The sequence below is a fragment of the Oryza brachyantha genome, chromosome 12 (assembly GCF_000231095.2).
Source record: "Oryza brachyantha chromosome 12, ObraRS2, whole genome shotgun sequence".
In the NCBI taxonomy this organism is placed as follows: domain Eukaryota; kingdom Viridiplantae; phylum Streptophyta; class Magnoliopsida; order Poales; family Poaceae; genus Oryza; species Oryza brachyantha.
Genome location: NC_023174.2, coordinates 10,306,376 through 10,330,568, shown reverse-complemented (window position 1 = coordinate 10,330,568; position 24,193 = coordinate 10,306,376). Strand labels below are relative to the sequence as shown.

The 24,193-nt window shown below is 44.3% G+C and overlaps 1 protein-coding gene and 1 long non-coding RNA gene across 2 annotated transcripts; one reads left to right on the top strand and one right to left on the bottom strand.

Annotated features, from left to right (window-relative positions):
• Window positions 1-2,149: 2,149 nt before the first annotated feature.
• On the top strand, window positions 2,150-18,203 carry LOC102710647 (serine/threonine-protein kinase TIO). Its single transcript, XM_040529339.1, has 23 exons — window positions 2,150-2,164; window positions 2,264-2,362; window positions 2,453-2,527; window positions 2,953-3,045; window positions 3,135-3,209; window positions 3,294-3,386; window positions 3,835-3,898; window positions 10,128-10,212; window positions 10,865-10,937; window positions 11,016-11,084; window positions 11,173-11,250; window positions 11,337-11,439; window positions 11,510-11,647; window positions 12,078-12,204; window positions 13,170-13,341; window positions 13,526-13,624; window positions 13,711-14,268; window positions 14,850-15,995; window positions 16,074-16,307; window positions 16,397-16,540; window positions 16,614-16,694; window positions 16,819-17,007; window positions 17,793-18,203. Exons 2-23 carry the CDS (start codon window positions 2,273-2,275, stop codon window positions 18,036-18,038), a joined length of 4,032 nt encoding a protein of 1,343 aa, XP_040385273.1. The 5' UTR covers window positions 2,150-2,164; window positions 2,264-2,272; the 3' UTR covers window positions 18,039-18,203.
• Window positions 18,204-19,579: 1,376 nt separating this feature from the next.
• On the bottom strand, window positions 19,580-22,876 carry LOC107305437. Its single transcript, XR_001551591.1, has 3 exons — window positions 22,791-22,876; window positions 22,486-22,696; window positions 19,580-19,890 (listed from the first exon to the last, which is right to left on the bottom strand). It is a non-coding gene; the product is annotated as an uncharacterized LOC107305437 (long non-coding RNA).
• Window positions 22,877-24,193: the final 1,317 nt, after the last annotated feature.

The following is a 24,193-nucleotide window of genomic DNA, read 5'->3' as shown; positions in this document are numbered from 1 at the left end:
TCTGATTAGGCTCAAAAGATTCATCTCATGATTTTCCCCATAACTGTGTAATTAGTTTTAATGTTCGTGTATATTTAATGCTTTATTTAGGTGTCCAAAAATTTAATGTGATGTTTTTAGGAAAAGTTTTTGGGAACTAAACAGGGGCTAACTAGCCAATTTGGCATTTGTACAGCTGACCCAACAAATGGAACTGGCCATGGACAAACTGACAAAGTGAATTCAGATTAATGATGCAGATGGACATTCCCGCACGACTGCACAATTAAGCGCGGTAGCCAGAGAGTGGATGTACTCATGTAGCAGTGGTACCGGCAAGTATCAGACTAGCATGTATCAGTTGATATAGATTGGATATTAGGCTAATACTGACAAGTCTCAAAGTGGGGTATTGGATCTGATATCCACATGTGTATCATATTGTATGGAATGTTATACTATGCAATATCCTCCATCTGTTTATCCTATGCTAGAAGAAAATGTAGGAAAACAATATATTTTTGCCTCCCTCAACCATAGGTTAAATGCAATTCACCTCCCTCAATTGCAAAACATGTGCAAATCATGTCTCAGCTATTCAATATAGGTCGATTTACCTCACTTAGTGGTTTGGACTGTGGTTTTACCCTTAAGTGGTGCTTGCGTAGCGCGTTGACTTGGTCTTTATATGAAGTAGCACCCATGTAACTATGTGTAGCTCACGTAGCATTACAATCAATAAAGCAAGAATAAAACACATGACCAACATGGGACCCATATGTTAATGACCTATACAACCACCTTCATTGACAACACCGAATAGCTAAAGGAGGCCTACCACCGCATGACCGCCAAAGTCCTTCCTGGAGAAAGGAGAGAGGAGGGCGCCACCCTCCACCACCGCAATCAGGGAATGGGAGAGACGAGGACACCATGGATGACTAGGATAGGACATCATGGTTGCCATCGAGCTAGAGCTCTACACTCTTTACCGCTGCTGTCTATGACCTTGTGGCGGCTAGTCATCATCATGCATGTTAGACTCCACAACCATCTCAACACCACTATTGTCACGATACCATACCTATGTGTATCACGTGTCCTCGTGCTCCTGTCCTGCAAGCACCCCACCACCGTTGTGAAATCTATCTCACGCTTCAAGAGTGGTGCCATCCCACAAGTGGCCCCCCTTGTGATGTTGCCGTATCACCCCCATCCTGCAAGCATCCCCTCATTGATGTTGTGAACTCAAGCTCGTGCTTGATGGGCTTTGCTGGCAGCCTTATCCCACAAGTGTCCCTGCTTACACCACCATGCCTCTCCACTGATCCTACAGCTTCAAGACTGGCCATGTCGCGTTTATCCCCACTAATTTGCTCCCTTTGTTGGCTCTAGTTCGTCCACGAGACAAGACAAATGAAAGCGGTGTCACGCTATGGTCGTCAATAGGGCCCAAATCCATGGGAGTCCAACAACAAAGGAGCAAGATGATGGCGTCAATGTTGGGATGAAGGCGAATGCAGACGTACGATGAGTCTTCTAGTTTAGATGGGATTTAGTGGAGTACATGGATGATCTAGTGGAGTACATAGAGATAAAAAAGATGAAACTGATTTAGATGATCATCCAAATAAAGATATGAATGACTAAATTTAGATGAGCTGTTAAAGATGTTGTAAGGCTATAGTTAAGAGGGAAGCAAGCAAAACGGAATTTGCCCTGAAAATACACACGAGAGAAACGGCCCAATTAAGGGATGGGCCGAACGTTAGCCAGGCTTCATCCTCCGTCCGACGCGACAGCTTTTCGCGATTCCAAATCCGCGCAGCGGGCGGGAAAATAATTGAAACCCTAGCATTTCTACAAGGGAATATCCCATCACCCTGTGCAGACCTTACCCCACCTCCCCTCTCTACTCCGGCGAGCTCCGGCAGCCCCGCCCCCCTCGCCGAGATCCGCGCTCTGAAAGTTGACAGCCTCTGCTCCCGGTAAGATCCCCCCCCCCACCTCCGGCCCCGTGCTTCCTCACCCCCTTTCCGACGATTCTCATCCTCCAGTGGCCTTGGCCGCCGCGGTCCCGCGTCGCGCAGATCAGGTGACCTCCCTCTGCACCGGAAGTGCCTCGTCGTGGGGACGGTAGGGTCCCGCCGACCCGAGTTTCTCCGGCGGCTGTAGTCAATCACCGGTGAGTAAATCCCCCCACCCCCCTGCTCTGTTGGATTTTTTTTCCCGATTATTTCGTTTGCGGTGTGGATTGTACTTACTGGGGTTTCTGTGAGCCCAGTGGGTGGTGATGGGGATAGAGGATTACCATGTCATCGAGCTCGTCGGGGAGGGCTCCTTCGGGAAGGTGTACAAAGGGAGGCGCAAGTACACTCGCCAGGTTCGTGTTCTGGAAGTTTGATTTTCATTTTTTACGCGGCTGGTTTTGCTCTCGGAAGTTTTGATGTCTTTCTGTTTAAATCTGTTTCAGACGGTTGCGATGAAGTTTATCCTTAAGCATGGGAAGACTGACAAAGATATACATAATCTAAGGCAGGAGATTGAGGTAGATCACCGCTATTAATTTGCCTACTTGATATCCTGCTTTGGAAATTTTGTGCAATTTTTCATCTCTACTTGCAACTGCTCTTGGGAGATGCCATTGCTGGTGTCAGGAACTCACTATGTCAGGGGTCTGAATCTTTCCAACATGTTTTGAATTTTTTTAGCTGGGTAGGGGGCTGGATTCGATCTTGAGGATGAGTTTATTGTGGGATATGATGAGCAACCCCCAGGGTTTACTTAACATGCAAAACTAACGCAAACAGAACCTTGGAAATCACAAATGATGCTTTGTTTTAGTTTGCCATGAGACATTTCTCATGTAGCTTGAACCTCTCAGTGGTAGAAATTATTTTGTTTACATATCTTAGTATGGTGCTTCTTTTGTCATGATGCCATCTTACTGTTTGCTGCCATAAAATTTTGTAGATTCTGAGGAAACTCAAACATGAGAATATAATTGAAATGATCGATTCTTTTGAAACCCCTCAGGAATTTTGTGTTGTCACAGAATTCGCTCAGGTACAGATTTGATGTTACAGTGTAGTTTACACCAAAATTGTTAATTTTGGACTTTCGTTGACTAAACTTCACATGTAATGGTTGTTCAGGGAGAACTGTTCGAGGTGCTTGAGGATGATAAGTGCCTTCCAGAAGAACAAGTTCAAGCAATTGCTAAACAGCTGGTATGCACTCGACAATTTTCTTTTTTCTAACATACTACTGAGCTTTTCTGGTGGTCTTCATTCCAGCATGCCCCCTTATTTCAGGTAAAAGCACTTCATTACTTGCACTCCAATCGTATTATCCACCGTGATATGAAACCTCAGAACATACTTATTGGGAAAGGTTCTGTTGTGAAGGTATATCCTTTGCCACATCTATGTTGACAATCGCTGTTGTCCTTTTTATATTAGCTAAACACTTTTTGTTGGATAGAAGTAATGCCTTTTATACGTTTGCTTCAATGATAGTGCTATACGTTGCACCTAATTCTATATTGGATTGGCTGATTCCCATGGTTCAATGTAATAATTGATTCCATCTGATATGTTGCAGCAACAATATCCTATGCTTTTGAGTTCTCTGATTGTTTCTAGCTTCATATCGTTCTGATGCTCATAGTTGTTCTATTCATGTTTGTAAGATAAGTCTTTACCTCAATAACCACAGTCCTTATCTCAGAGACTTAATATGCATTGAGAGATGTTTAATCACTATTATATACGAGTATATGACATAATTATATGCTTTTATTGTTCTCATTTGTTACATACATTTTTGTTTTAATTGCATTATTTTTATTCACAGCTCTGTGATTTTGGGTTTGCTCGTGCCATGTCAGCTAATACTGTTGTGTTACGTTCTATAAAAGGTACTTTTATCTCTGCATGCTGCTGAGCTTCTCGTAAAATAGTTACTGTTTTTACTTAAAGTCTGTATGTGTATTTTTAGTATGTTTCTGTTTGTATTTAGCATCATATGTCTTCTAGTTGAAGGAATAAGTCTTAGGCTGTTTAGTCTTGGTCTTGTGGTGTCCTACCCTTGTTTTTCAGTTTTTAGTTGCTAGGACAGCATCTAGGACAGGTTGTTAGGATGCTCTAGGACAGGTGGTTAGGATGCTCTAGGACAGGTTGTTGAGATGCTCTAGGACAGCATCTTTTAGACTAGTAGGCAGCTATAAATATGTATCCAACCCTCCCCCGGGAAGGGTATGACATTTGGTGATAAGTAAACAGAAAATTGCCCCAAGTTTGAGTGTCATCCTCTCACCAATGAGAGTAACAATAGAGATACTAACATCTGGTATCAGAGCCACACTTTCCTGTAGGTTGAACATCTCTTGCTCCTCCCCTTCCCAAGCTCGAGTGAGCACTCAGCCACCATCAACAGAAGCACCACCGGCTGCTCCTCCTTCCCCTTTCCCCTTCCCTTCTCCACGTAGCAGCCCCCCGGAGGCGCGCCATGTCCGACGGACAGTCGGCGTTCGGGCGCCTCGAGCACACGACGTCAGCAGGACGCCGAGCTCGCTGCAGCGCAAGAGCGCAGGCGAGCAGCGGCACAGACCGCAGCAGCAGCAGCAAGGGCAGCAAGGCTGGCAGCAGCGGAGTTGGCGGCGATCAGGGCAGAGGCAGAAGCAGAGGAGGCGGAAGATGCAGCACGTGCGGCGGAGGTTGAGGTTGAGACCTTGCGTAGCAGCATCAACGGCTCCATCGTCGGCGACATCACCGCCGACAGGGACCTTGAGGAGCTGGCGAGAGGAAGGGTGCGGGAGCGGACAATACGGTGGGCAGCAGCCCACCCCCATGGCGGCGGCGGTCCAGGGGACCACGCATCCGCCGACGGCGCCCCAAGCGAGGGCGCGTGCGGCAACGGTAGCCCAGATGGGCGCAGGCGTGCCGGCGGCAACCCAGAGAACACACGCCGCGGCGGCTACCCTCCCGGTGATGGCGGCCGGATCTACGGAGAGCGCGGCCCTCACAGGCAACGCGACTCTCCCTCCCCTGACCGGCGCCATGGCTACCACGGCATCCAAGCGGTGGTCAGGGACTTTGGTCCCGGTGGTGGGTGGCCTACCCTCACCAAGACCAACTACATCGAGTGGGCCGCGGTGATGAGGGTGAGGCTCCAGGTGCGGCACATGTGGGAGGCAGTTCGGTATGGCGACGTCGACTACGATGAAGACCGACGGGCGCTAGATGCCCTCATCGCTGCAGTTCCATCCGAGATGCAGTTTTCCCTTTCGCAAAAGCGGACTGCCAAGGAGGCCTGGGATGCCATCGCTGCGGCACGCATCGGCAGCGATCGCGCCCGCAAGAGCACGCTGCAAGCACTCCGCAAGGAGTGGGAGAACCTGGCCTTCAAGCCAGGTGAGGACATCGATGATTTTGCCCTCCGTCTCAACACTCTGTTGCAGAAGATGGTGCAGTACGGCGACGACACCTACAACGAGGAGAGAGCTGTCGAGAAGCTCTTCCGCTGCATCCCAGAGAAGTATAAGCAGATTGCCCGCTCCATCGAGTCTCTGCTGGACCTCTCCACGATGACGATCGAGGAGGCGATTGGTCGCCTCAAGGTCGTCGACGGCGATGAGCCACAGCCCCTCTCCGGGCCCATCACCATTGGCGGGAAGCTCCATCTCACTCGGGAGCAGTGGGAGGCCTGCCAGGGTGATGGGAAAAAGGGGGAGTCCTCCTCGGTAGGCGGCCGCAAGCGCGGCAATCTGCACAAGGGGCGCGGAGGCGTCCGGGTCAGGTTGCGAGGACGCATCCGGGGTGGAGCCCGCGGAGGCGTCCAGGGCGGCACCACCGGCAACCGCAGGCCGACGCGAGACGACGCCTGCCGCAACTGTGGCAAGTCTGGCCACTGGGCCAAGGACTGCCGACAACCACGACAAGGCTAAGCCAACGCCGCACAAGTGGAGGAAGAACCAGCCCTGCTCCTGGCACACGCAAGCATCGAGCTATCTCCAGCGGCACCGGCCGCATCGGCTTTCCTCCACCTAGAAGAGCCGAAGGCACGAGCCCTTCTTGGCGACGACTCCAACGACAAGACTGATGGATGGGTCCTCGACACCGGGGCCACCCATCACATGACCGGTCGACGGGAGTTCTTCACCGAGCTTGATCCCAGCGTCCGAGGCTTCGTCAAGTTTGGGGATGCCTCTGGCGTGGATATCAAGGGCACCGGCTCCGTCATCTTCACCACCAAGTCCGGCGAGCACAGGCTGCTCACCGGAGTCTACTACATCCCCGCGCTGAGGAACTCCATCATCAGTATTGGACAGCTGGAAGAAGAGAAAGGCTCATGCGTGGTGATCAAGAACGGAGTCATGAGGATTTGGGATCGGCGCAAGATCGGGGAGCGCCGTGGTCGCCTCCTTGTCAAGGTAACCAGAGGCAACAACCGACTCTACATCCTCAACGTGCAGGTAGCACAACCCGTGTGCCTCGTCGCCCGCCGGGACGACGAGGCGTGGCAGTGGCACGAGCGCTTCGGCCATCTCCACTTCGAGGCCCTGAAGCGGCTCAGTACCAAGGAGATGGTGCGAGGCATGCCATGCCTTGACCACGTGGAGCAGTTCTGCGACGTCTGTGTGTTGACGAAGCAGAGGCGGCTCCCCTTTCCCCATTAGACGAGCTTCCGAGCCAAGGAGCGGCTCGAGCTCGTGCACGGGGATTTGTGTGGCCCGGTGACTCCGGCTACACCAGGAGGACGACGCTTCTTCTTGCTGCTCGTCGACGACCTCTCTCGCTACATGTGGGTGACGGTCCTCGGTAGCAAGGGAGAGGCTGCGGACGCCATTAGGCGCACGCAGGCTGCTGCGGAGGCGGAGTGCGGCCGCAAGTTGCGCATCCTGCGCACCGACAACGGCGGCGAATTCACGGCGGCTGAATTCGCGTCGTACTGTGCCGATGAAGGTATTCACCGCCACTACTCCGCGCCGTACAGCCCACAGCAGAACGGCGTCGTTGAGCGGCGCAACCAGACGGTTGTGGGGATGGCTCGAGCCCTCCTCAAGCAGAGAGGAATGCCGGCTCTCTTCTGGGGGGAGGCGGTGGTAACGGCCGTCTACATCCTCAACCGCTCACCTACCAAGGCTCTCGATGGCAGGACGCCGTACGAGGCTTGGCATGGGCGCAAGCCATCGGTCTCCCACCTGCGAGTCTTTGGCTGCCTCGCGTTCGCCAAGGAGCTTGGCCACATCGGCAAGCTCGACGACAGGAGCATCCTAGGGGTGTTCATCGGCTACACGGAAGGCTCGAAGGCCTACCGCATCCTCGACCCGGCGACACAGCGTGTGCGCACGGCGCGCGACGTGGTGCTTGACGAAGGGCGCGGATGGACATGGGACAAGACGGTGGACAACGGCTCTACTCCGACGTATGACGACTTCACTGTCGAGTACATCCACTTCAGGGAAGCTGGGGGAGTGGGCAGCTCCCCTTCACCGAGCGTGCCTACCCCAGTCTCCGATTCTCCACCAACTCCAGCACCCACCACTTCGGCAGCGCCACGCTCTCGAGCCATGACTTTGGCTGCGCCGAGCTCTACGCCGACACCACCACAGTTGGCGACCCCACGCACTCCGACACCAACAGCCACCCCTCCGGGCACGTCCACACCAACACCAGCTCACGTCGAGCGCAGCCCGGTGCAGTTCGCTACTCCGCTCTCACACGATGAGGAGCGCATCGACGCCTACCATGATGGAGAGCCCCTGCGGTACCGTACGATGGAGGACCTCCTCGGCGACCAGCCAGTGCCGGGACTGGTGCCTCATGACCTGGAGGAACAGTTGCACCTTGCGTGCGACGACGGCGAGCCTCGGTCCTTCGCAGAGGCCGAGAGACACGCGGCATGGCGCGCCGCGATGAAGGCGGAATTGGACGCGGTTAAGGAGAACCGCACCTGGGAGCTTGCTGACCTCCCTCATGGTCATCGTGCGATCTCTCTTAAGTGGGTGTTCAAGCTGAAGAGGGATGAAGCCGGAGTCATCGTCAAGCACAAGGCTCGCTTGGTGGCACGTGGTTTCGTGCAGCAGGAGGGGATCGACTTCGACGATGCCTTCGCCCCAGTGGCACGGATGGAATCCGTGCGACTCCTTCTTGCGCTGGCAGCTCAGGAAGGCTGGCGCATCCATCACATGGACGTCAAGTCGGCGTTCCTCAACGGCGACTTGAAGGAGGAGGTTTATGTGCACCAGCCGCCGGGTTTTGCGATCCCCGGCAAGGAGGGCAAGGTGCTACGTCTGCACAAGGCCTTGTACGGCCTGCGGCAGGCACCGAGGGCGTGGAATGCCAAGTTGGATTCCACGCTCAAGAGGATGGGCTTCGAGCCAAGCCCGCACGAGGCTGCTATCTACCGGCGGGGAAATGGAGGAAATACCCTGCTGGTGGGTGTTTATGTTGATGACTTGGTGATCACCGGCACCAAGGATACGGAGGTGGCAGCGTTCAAGGAAGACATGAAGGCCACTTTCCAGATGAGTGACTTGGGGCCCCTCTCCTTCTATCTGGGGATCGAGGTGCACCAAGATGACTCCGGGATCACACTTCGCCAGACTGCCTACGCCAAGCGCGTAGTTGAGCTCGCTGGGCTCAACGATTACAACCCAGCCCTCACCCCGATGGAGGAGAGGCTGAAGCTGAGCCGGGACAGCACGGCGGAGGAGGTGGACGCTACGCAGTACCGGCGTCTTGTGGGGAGTCTTCGCTATCTCACCCACACACGGCCGGACTTGGCATTCTCCGTCGGCTACGTTAGTCGGTTCATGCAGCGACCGACGACGGAGCACCAGCAGGCTGTGAAGAGGATCATCCGCTACGTTGCGAGGACTCTCGACCACGGCCTCTACTACCCGAGGTGCCCTGGAAAGGCACAGTTCATTGGGTACACCGACAGCGACCACGCCGGCGATATCGACACTAGTAAGAGCACGAGCGGGATTCTCTTCTTCCTCGGCAAGTGCCTCGTTAGCTGGCAGTCAATCAAGCAGCAGGTGGTGGCCCTATCCAGCTGCGAGGCCGAATACATAGCGGCCTCCACTGCTTCGACCCAGGCACTCTGGCTTGCTCGACTGCTCGGTGATCTCCTCGGCCGAGACACTGGAGCGGTGGAGCTTAGGGTGGACAGCAAGTCCGCTCTGGCCCTGGCAAGGAATCCTGTTTTTCATGAACGGAGCAAGCACATCCGGGTGAGGTACCACTTCATTCGAGGCTGCTTGGAGGAAGGGAGCATCAAGGCAAGCTACATCAACACCAAGGACCAGCTTGCGGATCTGCTTACCAAGCCCCTTGGTAGGATCCAGTTCCTTGCGCTTTGCTCCCGGATCGGGATGGCTCCACTTTCCCGCAAGACGACGCACAAAGACTCAGGGGGAGAATGAAGGAATAAGTCTTAGGCTGTTTAGTCTTGGTCTTGTGGTGTCCTACCCTTGTTTTTCAGTTTTTAGTTGCTAGGACAGCATCTAGGACAGGTTGTTAGGATGCTCTAGGACAGGTGGTTAGGATGCTCTAGGACAGGTTGTTGAGATGCTCTAGGACAGCATCTTTTAGACTAGTAGGCAGCTATAAATATGTATCCAACCCTCCCCCGGGAAGGGTATGACATTTGGTGATAAGTAAACAGAAAATTGCCCCAAGTTTGAGTGTCATCCTCTCACCAATGAGAGTAACAATAGAGATACTAACACTAGTCTTGTAAGTCCATTCTTCTTGCCATACAGTAGCTACTGGCAATTTGGTGTGAACCTTGACATGCTGTGTTTTCCTAAATAAACCATAAAAATACATGTTACATAGCTGTATTCCTGTCCCTTTTCACTCTGTATTAGGGTAATATTTTGCTGTTCCTTTTTTTTCCTGACTGGTTTGTTTCTGATAAATGATTATATATTTGGAGTTGATTTTAGACTCATCCTAGACACAGTTCTTTCCTGAACAACCATTACTCTACATAAATTGTAATGCCATGGTACCTTCTTTTGATTGACATTCCCCTTACTAGTTCATTGTTGGATTATTGTTTCTCTGGTATACTTATATGACCTGAGTACCTGTTTGCCATCTACCTGTCTTGCTAAACATTCTTCTTCCATCCAGGAACACCTCTATACATGGCTCCAGAACTTGTGAGGGAACAACCTTATAACCACACAGCAGATCTATGGTCACTTGGTGTCATCTTGTATGTGGATCTTTTTTTATGCTTTCCTACTAACTAAATTATATTTTGTCACTGACTCATGTACGTGTGATGTCATACTTTCGCGTTTGCTTTTGTGCCACTCCGATGCCTTAGCTGTAGGCACAAACACTGTTTGAGATAATTAGAACAAACCAACATAATATATCTGTGAGTCAGACATTCTCTAGTGCAGTGGTGCAAGCATGATTTGAACAGCGAGAACCACAATCCATTTCATTCCGTTTCATCTACACCACAAGACAGTTTGCATATGCCAGTCATTTCCAGATGATGTAAATAAGGCATAACACTCATTTTGATTTAATAGCAAATAAATGTCCAGCAGTGATGCCTAGATTTGTCCTCTTTATTTACTATGCTAAGATGTCCATGCACAATTTTTCAATGAAGAACTCATCTGTATAGTCTGTCACTTAAGAGTACATTCTTGCTCACCTTTCCCTATCCTTGTGTAGCATGGTTAGTGGTTGTTTGCTAGCAAGTGATCATGGCAAGTGCATTGTTCCGTTCCTTTTTTCATGAGAACAATATTCTGCTACTTTAACTTGCCTGATGCTTTGTTGAACAGCTTTGCATTATATCACATAGTGTATCTACTTCCTCAAGCTAACTTTTCTGATTGGTTGGCCAGGTATGAACTATTTGTTGGACAGCCCCCTTTTTATACTAATTCAGTCTATGCACTTATCCGACACATTGTCAAGGTTTGTCCATTAAGTTATTTCAAATACATAACTTTACCATTGCCAAAATTGACATATGATCTATATGCATTGTGGCAGGATCCTGTGAAATATCCAGAAAATATGACCACACATTTTAAGAACTTCTTAAAGGGTTTATTAAATAAGGTCCAAATATTTTCCTTCGCCTATACCACAGCTATTGAGTCTGTTGATCCACCCTTTTCTTTGCTAATTCTGTATATGATAAAAGCAGTCGCCTCAAAGCAGATTAACCTGGCCAGCATTGTTGGAGCACCCATTTGTCAAAGACAATTCAGTGGAACCAGCAGCTGTAAGTTTCTACAAAATAGATGTTTGCAACTTTGCATAACATAAAGTTCTGTAGTCATAATATGTATTAAATTTACATTTGCCTAGGACAATGAAAGTACTCCCTTTGAAGTTAAAGGATCCGAGGCTACCTGGAAGGCAGATGAAATCCAAACATCCAGGAAACAGCCATTTGCTGCTGATCCACAAAGTAAATTATCCCCATCATCCTAGGTATTTAATAGAGTTCTTAATTTTGAACCTAACTGAATGCATGGCAGGTAGAAATACTACTGAAAACAGGGAAAATGTGTACGATAAACATAACAACTATAAAAAAGTGGAAGGCTCGAAGAATGCTGCTGAGGATCATCATAGTTCATCTACTGTTCCTGTTTCTGACATCAGCACTCCATCAGGCATGATTTTATCAAAACTGTTTTTTGAATTGTGTGTACTGTTATCAACTAGCCATGAACTACCATATTATCTTTTCTCGAACCCATATTTTTTGTAAACTGCAGTTCACTGGAACTGCATTAGTTATTTAGAGTACATGGAGGTATGTAGCATATGGCTTCGAGAGAAAGATTACGCAGGCCAAATTCTATACTTACATGCTGATGCCCTCATAAATATGTTGTTGGGATTTTAAGGCGGGCCTCGGAGGTGGGGCTTCTTTTGATTGTTCAGTGAATCACAAGTCAGTTATTTAGTCCTTAGTCATAATATATAATAATCTGGCTGTAGTTTCTTAACCCTTATAACCTACAGATTTTCTACTTTATGTTCTCAATAAACGTTTATAACCTACTAAACAGCACAAACTTGCCTATCACTTTGGTGCAGAATGTACAGCTTTAGATAAGCTGGAAAAAACTTCTGAAACAGTAAAAGGTGCAAATGCCATTGTTGAAGATAGTGAAGCCTTGTCAACTGTCCTTAGCCCCATCAAAGTTTGGTTGAGCAACCCCAGGTAAATTTGCAAATGCTTTCTCCTTCAACGTGAACAATGTTGTCTGATCGGCCGATCGGACCTGATCGCCATGGCACCGATCAGGTCGATCAGGACGATTAATCGTCGATCAGCCGATTAATCGAGGCTGATCGGTACAGTAGTGTGGTATATTTACCGGAACATAATAATTCTATATACTATTTAGTGTGCACCATAATATGCAACAATAGAGATATTATTTGAGGGTTAGATGGTACTTACCTTTGAGGGAAAGAAACCCTACAAATAATGGGCTGGCCCAATTAAAATTCTAAGTGACAAAAGATTTTCTAGGCTGGCCCGAAACATCCTGATTGGCCTGATCGTTTGGAGCACCTGATCGGCCGATTGATCGCCCCTGATCGCCGATTAATCGGACGATTAGAAACCTGATCGGCCTGATCGTTTAGAATGCCCTGATCGAGGTCAGGGGACCGATCAGCCTGATTAATCGCGATTAATCAGACGATCAGATAGCATTGAACGTGAACCATAGTTTTATTGCTTTATTCTGAAAACATGATGAAGAAACTTATTTTAATATACTTCTTCTGTTTCATCTTGTAAGTCACATTGGGTTTCTCCTTAGTCAAACATCTTCAAGTTTGATCAATTTTATAGAAAAATGTACTAACATTCACAAAACCAAATTGGTTTCGTTAAATCCACCATTGAATATATTTTTGTAGCACATTTATTTTGTTTTAGAAATATTGCTATATTTTTCTAAAATCTTGGTCAAATTTAAAAAGGTTTGACTTAAGACAAGCCCAAAGTGACTTATAATATGAAACGGAGAGAATAGTTGCTAACACTCGCCCACAAATTATCAAGAGCTGTGCTCATACTTTATTGTGTTGGCTTGGATGTACCTGATCTCTTTTTCATGTATGCACAATGCCACTATGATCTAACAGCAATTTATTGTTGGTCAATCTACACAGGGAACTGAATATTGATGGTGCAAATCAGTCGCTCAGAATTGTAAAAAAATTAATTGAAGCAGGGTCATATCAATCTTGTGCTACAATTGATGACATCATCTGCATATTTCTTGAGTTTACAAGTGTCATTATCAGAACAAAGCTTTCAGATGCTTACAGCCTTGCAGTGAAGGTATGGTGGTTTAGGTATAAAACTTCCCCAAGTAAGATAGGACAGCAAATGAAAGCAAACCTCATTCTGTGGCATATATCAATAGCATTGCTAGGCAATTTACAGTTTCAAAAAATATACCATTAGTTATTTTAAATGTATTTGGTGGTATAAGCTCCATTACATAACAATGTATTTTTGGCAGTGCTTAGCAATAGCGCGAAAGTTGCTTGATACAAGTGAAGGCGCTGTACTGCAATCTTATGACAGACACTGGTCCTCTCTATATGAGCTTTATTCACAGGTAGCACTTCGTTTGTCACTTCAGGTTCCATTATATGATGTTTTTGTATTTCTATGTTGACTATCAAGGGGTTGTTTGTCCTGTAGATTCTGGTTTCTACAATTGATCCATCTGGAAGAATCTCTCGCGAGTCAACTGCATGCCTTGCTCTGATGTTATCTCGCGTTATTTCTGGATTAAAAACAAGTATCTCCTCTGAGAGTCCAAAGCCAATGGAAGAAAGTCTCATCAAGATCATCAATCATGCAAGGAGTTCGCAGTTACTAGAACTCTTATGTGAGTGTCTAATAGCTTCAGGTTCAGACATAATATCAGGGTCAACTAACATGGTGCCAGCAGCTTGTGAGGCATGCAAAGCCATTTGGTATCTGGCTCATGCTGTTGATATTATGTCCCTTGGCACACACAATTTTTCATTTCCACTAGCTAACTCGTGGCGACAAGTTCACGCAACGCTGGATGGTAAAATGCAAGACCAAGGTTCATTGCCAGCCCCACAAAAAAAAGATTCATTACCAGATCCAGACTCTACCCACCTGATAAATATATTTGTCAAATCATTTCTAGCTTCAAAACCAATGCAGGTTGCAGTTTATCATTGCTTGCATAATGGTTTGGAGTCAGCTATCCATGCTTCTCTTCAGGTAATACTTTCATGCTTTTAATATGCAAACCAACAATATCATGAAATTCTTCAATGGTGTAGGTATACATTTTGTAGGCCTAACCAAACCTTTAAAAATGCGGCAGCAAAAATTGCATTAAATCTATCGCACTATCAACACGAACTTCACTGTTATTTCTGTTCTGGTCAACTTTTGGACAAACCCATTCATTACTGTCTTGTCTTATTCTACTGTGCTTCATTGTCAAATTACTTTTGCTATTCATTCTCACAAATTTTGATTTATATCATAAAAGGTTGAGTAAGAATAAATCAATAAAATCAGAATGGGTTGGAAACATTGTTTCAATTTTTTAAAGAAATGCATGACATATTTTGACATCAATGTAGCTTGTATTATGCTCTGATGTTTCTTCGAATCTGAAACGAAACTAAATTGTAAATGCAAAAGGACTTGGCTGAATATCTTTTTACACTAAGAAGTCTTGGGAAATGACATCATGTTTCTTTTACTTTGAAAATGCAATTAGTACATCTTCAGTTTCACCTGTAATTTTATCTGTAATGTAATTCTTGATTCATGGAAATGCTGCCTTTCAGCTAATCTCGAGAGCTTGTCTACTGGATCCTTCTTTCTGTGCTATTATTTGTGGCCCAATGAATTCATCATCGAATCTCTATGAAGTAGAATATGGTGGAGATGGGACAATTGTATGTGATATGTTTTCTCTATTGTCACTTTGTGGCTCATATTTGAATAAGGATTCCAAGCAAAACAGTAATCAGAAATGCAGACTATCCAATCCTCATGCCCTAGTAGTGCACTGCTGCCTTGCATTGGCAACAATAGCTGCATGCCTGAAGTCAGAGGGGAACTCTTCAGCATCAGTTATCTTAACAAGTTCCCAGAAGAAACAACGGTCTCGACTTTCTGTTCTTGCGCATCTCTCTTCAGTTGATGATACAGTCAAGAGTTGCCTGCAGCCACACTGTGCATCTGCAATGCTTGCACTATCATCACTTATTTCACTGGAAAATGGAGGGCAAAGCAGATCTTCTCTTTGTGAAACTGCCCTTGCTTTGTTTCCTCGTATGGCAACAATACACACATTACTGAAGCTTTGGCTATCTGATGGTAGTGAAGCACTCTGTCGATATAATGCTGGTCTGTTGAATCTGTTCAGCCTTCGTGATGGATGTGTTGGGCTGTTGGAGACCAGATTGAAATGGGGTGGGCCATTGGCAATTGAACAAGCCTGCTCTGTCGGCATCCCACAGCTCCTAATTCGCTTGCTTACAGATGGATTCTCCAAGGAATCATCTGATGAGAAAGAAGGTTCAACACACCGTAGTGGATTATCACCATTGGGAGTTGTTTGGACTCTCTCGGCTTTATCTCAATGTCTACCTGGTGGTGTTTTCCGTGAAATTTTGTATAGAAGGGAGCATGTTAAGCTTTTAACTGACCTGTTGGGTGATATGCACCTCAAGGCATTGGCAACTTGGACTGGTCTTGGTGGTGGGAAAAAAGGAGTTCGGGAACTGATAAACTCGGTGGTTGATATTTTGGCATTTCCCTTTGTTGCAGTGCAGAGTTCTCCAAACATGCCATCAACTTCTGCATCCATCAATAGTGGCTTTCTTCTTAACATTGCATCACCTGGTGGAAGAATTGGTACTGAGAATAAGGAAATGCTGAAAACTATTGAGAAAAACATGGGTCAATACATTCAAGTTCTACTAGAGGTCTGATTAATTCACTCTAATATTGCTGATTACTGGTGCATACTGCATGGCTATAATTATATCTCTTTCTTTGCTCAGGTTAATGTTCCTGGCTGTATACTTCGCAGTTTTGATCATGTTGACTTGGAAGATCTATCAAGACCCTTGGCCATAGTTGCCAAAATGGTTGGGTACCGTCCGCTTGCTTCGCAGCTTCTTAGAGAAGGTTTACTAAATCATAGCAGAGTTGAAAAATTACTGAAAGGCCCTATCACTAAAGAGACGTTGCTTGACTTCCTCATGATAGTTTCTGATCTTGCTCGAATGTCAAAGGTTTGTTATTTTTACCTTTTTGGCATATTTCTAAGGGGCCCTATAAATATGCTACATGGAATCTTGACACAAATTGTGTTTGTTTCCAGGACTTTTATGAGCCAATTGATAAGGCAGGCATGATTGGATATCTGAAGAACTTTCTGTCAAATGAGGACCCTGATTTAAGAGCAAAAGCTTGCAGCGCAATTGGCAACATGTGCCGCCACAGTGCCTACTTCTACAGTTCACTTGTAAGAATATTCATTTATCTATATTTGGATTATATTCATAGTAAATGTATTTAACCTTGTTTTCTGGGAACAGGCATCAAGTAAGGTAATTGAGCTGGTAGTTGACAGGTGCTCTGACCCTGATAAACGCACTAGGAAGTTCGCGTGTTTCGCTGTAAGTTTTTAAAGTGATCTTATTATATATTTGCTTCATTTACCAAGCAACGGGATACCTGTATCCCGCTAATGCTGTGTTGATATGTTTAACCTCATGACCTGACTAAGGCTTGCCATTTCAGGTAGGAAATGCTGCTTATCACAATGACAAGCTATATGAAGAACTTAGACGGTCCATACCTCAACTCACCAATCTACTTCTTGCGCCTGAGGAGGATAAAACCAAAGGCAATGCCGCAGGAGCACTGAGTAACTTAGTGAGGAACTCTAACGTACTCTGTGAAGATATTGTCTCCCAGGGCGCAATTCAGGTTTGCCAACTCTTACCTACTCGTGCTCATGCATCTTACTGTGAATACATGTTCACAGCTATTGTTAAGTTGTACTCTCTCCGTTTTATTTTTTAGTTTTTGGATACAATTTTTGATTTTCTCTTATTTAATTTTTTTTACGATTAATACACTGGACACAAAAACCAAAAAATGAGCTTTTTGGGGATGGAGGTAGTAGGACGAAGGAAACAACTCAGAGTTCATTTCATATTTATTGTGAAATTAACTGTGCTCAAACACTATTAGTCCCTGTTTGTTTCCATCTAACTTTTTTTAGTCTCTGTCACATCGAATGTTTGGACACTAATTAGAAGTATTAAATATAGACTATTAATAAAATCCACCCTATACTCTGGACTATTTCGTGAGATGAATCTATTGAGCCTAATTTGTCCATGATTAGCGAACGTGATGTTATAGTAAACATTTGCTAATCGTGAATTAATTAGGCTTAAAAAATTTGTCTAATGAAATAGCCTTTATTTATGCAATTAGTTTTGTTATTAGTCTATATTTAATACTCCTAATTAATATCCAAACATCTAATGTGACAAGAATAAAAAAGTCCCTGGATCCAAACAGCCCTTCAGTTTGTCTCAAGGCCATTTAGTGTGATACATTTTTAGAGAAGTTGAACATGATGCCGGAAACATGCATAAAAAAGAATGGCATTTAATCCTACTGTATGGTTTGATCTAAAAAAAGAAGCAACCTACACTACCGTTTTTTTCTCTTTCCTGCTTTTCAACCTGGCTGTTATACAGGCCCTGCTGAAGATGGTCAGCAACTACTCCACCGTGGCTCTGAGCCCCAGCCGGAAGGACGTGCTAACGGAGTCGCCGCTGAAGATCGTCCTCTTCGCCCTGCGCAAAATGTGCGACCACGCCGCCTGCCGTCTCTTCCTCCGGTCATCGGAGCTGCTCCCGGTCATCGTGCACCTCAGGCAGTCGCCGGATTCGACCATCTCTGAGTATGCTTCCGCCATCGCCACCAAAGCTTACCAGCCTTGAGCGAGCCCTTCGCGTTCCTGGTTCCTCCCGGTCGGGCGGGGTTATGATGTTTTGGAATTGTCGTATTTAGTACAGTATATCACGATCAACTAGCCAGATTATTATGTGTTGTATATATGAGCCGATTTGCCGAGAGAAGGGCATATAATTACCTTACACTTTAAATTTGCAGCTCATCATGTGCTATGGTAGTACAGTCGGTAGAGTGCACTTGAATTGGGTTTTGTCCATTAATTTGGTTGATCTCAATGCACACAATGAGCAAGAAAGCAATTATGCAACCAAAGTGTAATTAATACTCCTAAAATAACTACAATCCTACTAGCGAAGGAGCAAATTAAAAGAGAAGTAAAATAACATACATGTGAGAAATGGCTAAAAGTAAAATTTGAGTGATCATTATGAGATTGAGGTAGTGCTATATTGAGAAAACTCATGTGAAGTTTTCGTTCTATACCTCTAGATTTTGACTCAACTACTATAGGAAAATTAGATTAAACTACCGGGTGTACCTACTCTCTTCGTGTCTATGATGAGAGATACTTTTATAACTGTTTCTACTACCATTCAACAGAAAGTATAGACACTGTTAAATTTCATATGAATGATATAACTATATGTATAGAGTTTGTATTTTTTGTTAAAAGAGAGCAGAAATATATATGGATGTGTTTATGCACCTTAGACGTGAAGGGAGTAACTACACAGAGGCTATATATATATACACGGCGGTACTACACAACGTGCCATAGAAACGTTGCGCTACGAAACAACGTAGCATGTTACACAACGATCAATCGATCACCCTCCACGTCAGCTCACCCTCTCCCACCACCACCACCACCTCCAACAAAAGCTAGTGTAGTTAAAAAATAACTGATAAATGCGAGTGTTAAGTTAAAAAATAACTTATATATGTATGTGGTGTTTACTACGATACGATGTAGAGTTAATTTAACTGATGACAACGTGAAAGAAATATGTGTTTACTGGTTGAGGAGTTAAAAATTAACCGACGACTCTACAACTTTTAGTCTTCATAAAGGTTTGCGGAGTTAAAAGTTAACTAATGACAACGTGAAAGGATGTGTTTGTTTACTAGTTTATTTGTAGCCATTCGATGTGTAGTTAAATCTTAACTATCATTCAGAATGTCTGCGTGAGATTGCTACCTTGAAAAATGACCTAGCTATTGCGATGTTGTACTTATTGAGTTAAAAAATAACTTGCCGATGTCATGACCAAAATACTTTCGTCCACGCTTAATATCTATTTGAGTTAAAAAAATAACTGACCCACACGCCACTCGGCACCAAATCAACAATTACATGACTCAGTAGGTGATAAGTTAAAAGTTTGTTGTTGTGTAAAAGAGTTATCTGTTAAATATAGTAAATGATGACCAAAACCTTGTCAGTATGTTTGAGTTAAAAAATAACTTATACAGGCCCCGTGCCATGTTTGATTATAAACATAGCCAGAAAGCATCAAGTAAGCAGATAACCTCATAATATGATAGACCATCTACTTATCACGTCGCATAATATAAAGTTTATAAAAAATATATACATTCATCTTGCATAACAAAAGACAGAGAAATCTAATTGTTACCGCGCGCACGCGTAATATGTGTTGGGTTCAGACATTGCTTTCAGATGTTTACGACACATTAGATATTCTACAGAAAACACACAATATAGTCAGTTTGTTTTTGTTTGCAGCTATTATGCGAATGATCATCTGCCGTATGAACTCGAAACTTTTTGATCTCTAGGTGTAGCGACACGACCTGGTTATACTGACTGAAGATTAACTGGTGAAGTATGGTTGAGCGAACAATCGTTCAGTTAGCCTGCAACGTGGAAAACATGATTATGAATTTGGATAGAAATGGTTCATATGATAAAAAGGGTGTCGATATGGTTTAACACCAAAATGTGAGTGAAGGTATAGCTTGTTATTGGAATAGATAGGCTCTTGATGGGTTCTCTGTTGCCATCATAGGCCTCAATGAACCACATGATAAAGAACGCTCAGTTGCTATAGCAAATTTGCATCTTGGGGCAATCCACGAAGTTCTTCCTGAATCCGTCAAACCTGCAAAAAACTCTTTGGCACTGTCGTCTGTAGAGCATCAATGAACCGCTTCATGGTCCTTTTAGACAGAGCACCATGATGATCATGGACGACACTTATAATCAACTAGTAATTATTTGAATCCATGATATCGACACGCTTATGGTCGCTGTTAATTACCAGTGGCTATTTTATAAGACAGGTACAATAATCTAATGATGCAATAAGTCAAAATATGAAGTATGTTAATATATTTCGTATTGGCTATCTCCATAAAAATGACATCCAATAAAAATATGAAGCATGTCATATATCAAAACCTGAAGCTCATGGTCGGTGCTATCCAATCAGTCATCGTATGATGTAAGGCTTCCCAAAGCCACCTTGGCTCATGGACGCCACGACGTCAAGTCCAATCTCCTCCAGTTTATCGTAATGCACGACAAGCGTCATACGTTATCTGTTGACGCTGAAAATAACAATCAACGGTCACACACGTAGGCCTAGGAGTCAATCTTAGACAGCTCCAGTGCAGGACCTAAATTTTTAGAATGATGCGAGGGCGTGCCAGTCAGTTTGATTCTACAACTAACAAGATGAACAGTAAAATAAGCCGATCGGCTATCAAGCCGATAGGTAACTAAATATCCAGCCGATCGAACGTTGATACTGTAATGGTTAGTCGATAGGATGACAAAGGCTGTAAAAACATGGATCGGCTAGAAACACCAATAGAAATAGACTTGAAATAAATATTAGACCAACATAACCCACCAAGTCATTTATTAATATTAGTCGATCGGACAAGCTCCTATAACCAGATCGAACTAGACATACAGAGATTAGACTTAACCAAGACAGTATGCAGTCGAGTACGATATGATTATAGGAAACATGAAGTTCGATAAGGCTAATAAATAAACCGGCGAATTACTTGGATTAAATAATGAATCGTATGTTTGATCGGCTAAAACCAATTTGTATGTAATTCTCATAAGCCCATGCAACATAAATAACTACCGATCTAAATAAATCGAGTCAATCGGTATGAAAATTAAACAGTAAGGCAATCGACTACTCTATCGATGTAAATATGATAAGCATGTAGATCGGCAAAAAATCATCGGCTATAGATGGCGGACAAACAACCAAGATCTATAAAATATCTAGCCTAGATTGCTAAGAATAATCATAGAAGATCGGACCCAACCGAGGCAGTTCAAGATTAAATCTAGCAATGTCAGGATAGATACTAAACAGATCTAGATTGCTATCAAGCCAATGAGCCGATGACTGGTAACTTAACGGCTGGTACTTCGATAAAACAATGAACAAAATACGTCGATCTGATATAAACCATCTAACAAACACAATCTACTAGATCGGATCTAACCGAGACAGTATTAGATTGAATATGTCAAATAGCGAACATCAAACCAACATAGATCGCCCAAAGTGGTCGACCAGATCAACTCAAAACACGAAACTGATCTAAGTTGAAACTGATATGATAACTAGCAATCGTGCAACTAGATTAGAAGATTAGACCGAATTGAGACAGTTCTAATCTAGTTGAACGATTACTGTGGCCCGGCGGAACGTAGGACTTACCCCTCCGTCGGAGATCGAGACGATGCAGCCCCACGTCAGGTGCCAAGTTCCGCCGGAGTTGAAACCTCGGTTAGGATGGTGGCGATGCGCCGAAATTTGTTGATCTAATTGATGTGTAGATGAAAAACAATGACCCCGGGCATACATATTTATACCCTCGAGTTGATGCTAGCCCGTGTTAGACACGACATACAACTCCTAATAGATAAAAAGAAATAACAAACTCCTAGATAGATTCTATCTCTAACACACAAGTCTCGATCGGACTCTAACAACCTTAGAGATAAAGGAAAAATCTAAACTAACTCTAATTAATAGATAAAATTAAATTACGCGGACTCTGATTATTCCCCAATCTATCTGTAACATTCGAGGCCTAATCAGACTCTATCTCTTATCCGATTCGGACTCCATCGGCTGAATCCGAGTCGTATTCCACCTGGCCTTCTATCCGATTGCCCTGCTTCCTGTCTGATTCGGTCTTTAATCACAGATTAATCCATAGCGGCGATTTGCTAAAATCTGGTGTTAACACTATCGCAGCGCAACGTGTCAAGTTGGGCCGCTATCGCAGATAATGCACGACAAGCGTCATACGCTATCGCAACGCTAGTGATGATGCGCGGCAAGCATCATTAGTTAATTTTTAACACATCTCAGTTAAAATTTAACTAAACGCACTGTGGCCTTACAGCAAAACAAAGCACTAAAATATACAATCATCCGAAAAAAGAGGATATATGAGGGAAGTGCTGCTTACGTCATTGTCTGCTTCGCCGTTGCCATACGATGATGTGTATCGTCTCCATTTGGGCTTTCTCTGTGCATCATCGCCAGACGACATTGATGAATATTGCCCGTCGTTGGCCAGGGTTTGCTGCAACATGACCTCACACTCATTTTGCGAGTCCGCAAACCGAATCCTCTTCACCCTCACCGGTATTTTTTCGGTGACCTCCATGGGCGGTACACTGGAATAGCAAAATATGGTTACCGATTAACCCTTGTTCATACAGAAGTAGTGCGATGGTGAAAGGAATGAGTGGGGGTGATACTGTTACTAACCTGCTGGAACAAAAAGATCGATGTGAAAACAAATGCGGCGGCGCCAACGATCTCCCGAGAATCAGACGCGTGGAAGGGGAATGGTAGTGTTCACCGTGAACTGCAATGGAAACAAACTGCCCATAAAGATTTGCATGGCGATAATTGCGTCAGTTTTGTTGTAACTAAATCCAGAAGATTCGTTTGCGTGAAACGGTTATATTATAATGGTCCACCCCTAAAACAAAGTTAAAAATTAACTTTCATCACACATTCAACCCCACTACTAGTGTGTTAGTTAAAAATTAACTCATATGTATAGCATGTGTTGTGTTGTTCGATGAGTTAAACTTTAACTGCATAGTATAATAATGTGATGTGCATGCTTGCTGGTGGATGTGTCAGTTAAAAAATAACTCAATATGTGTGCAACGTGTTTGAGTTAAGAATTAACTCATGTTCACTAGCTTGTATTTGTGATTCAGTCAGTTAAAATTTGACTGAAAGGAGTCAAAGCTTAACTCACTTTATTTGGGGCACCCCGGAAGTATTCAAATAGTTAAAATTTAACTACAACGTGCAAAAGCGGGGTGGTTGCTCTGTTGATGGGTGGTGTGGGGTCTGATTTGGTTGTGGTGTTATATATATATATATGTAAATTAATATTGTCCATTTATAAAGTAGATTTTCAACTTTGTACTATCCTCGTCCCAATATAACTACATTTCTAGATTTTCCAGGAATAATTAACTTTTTGCCACTCTTAGAAATGACGTTAACATATTTGCCATTGGGCCCACATGTCATAGACACATGAGGCCCCATGTGTCATAGACAGCGGGTGACAAATATATTATGTGTCATTTCTAAGAGTGGCAAAAAGTTAAATCTCCCGATTTTCCATGTTATTTGACCGCTTGTCTTATTTGAAAAAAATTATGATAAAAATTTTATAAAATAGTCTCACATAAAGTACTATTCATGTTTTTTAATCTAATAACAATAAAAATATTAATCATAATTTTTTTAAAGAAGACGCATAATCAAATGTTGAACATAAATTGTGCAAAATTCAACTTATTGTAGGACGGAGGGAGTAACCGTTATTCCATTGTTTATACTATTGAATAGTTAACGAAAGGTTAGATAATCTTTCATCTTTCATCCTTTAACAAAAGAACAGAACCTATATGCCCTTAAGTTTTCAATTTGGCCCCTTCAATACCCACATGAGTTGGGTGTTATGATTTGTTTGATAATTTTGGGAAGTAGACCAGGAGTTAGAGCATAGTAAAAAAAATCTGACCAAAGGTCGATATGCTTTCGTCGTCGGTTCACCATTCGAATCAACGAGGCATTGGTTGAACCGCTGGTCTTTTTTATTTGTTAATATTATATTTATTTTTATTACTTTTAATATAGAC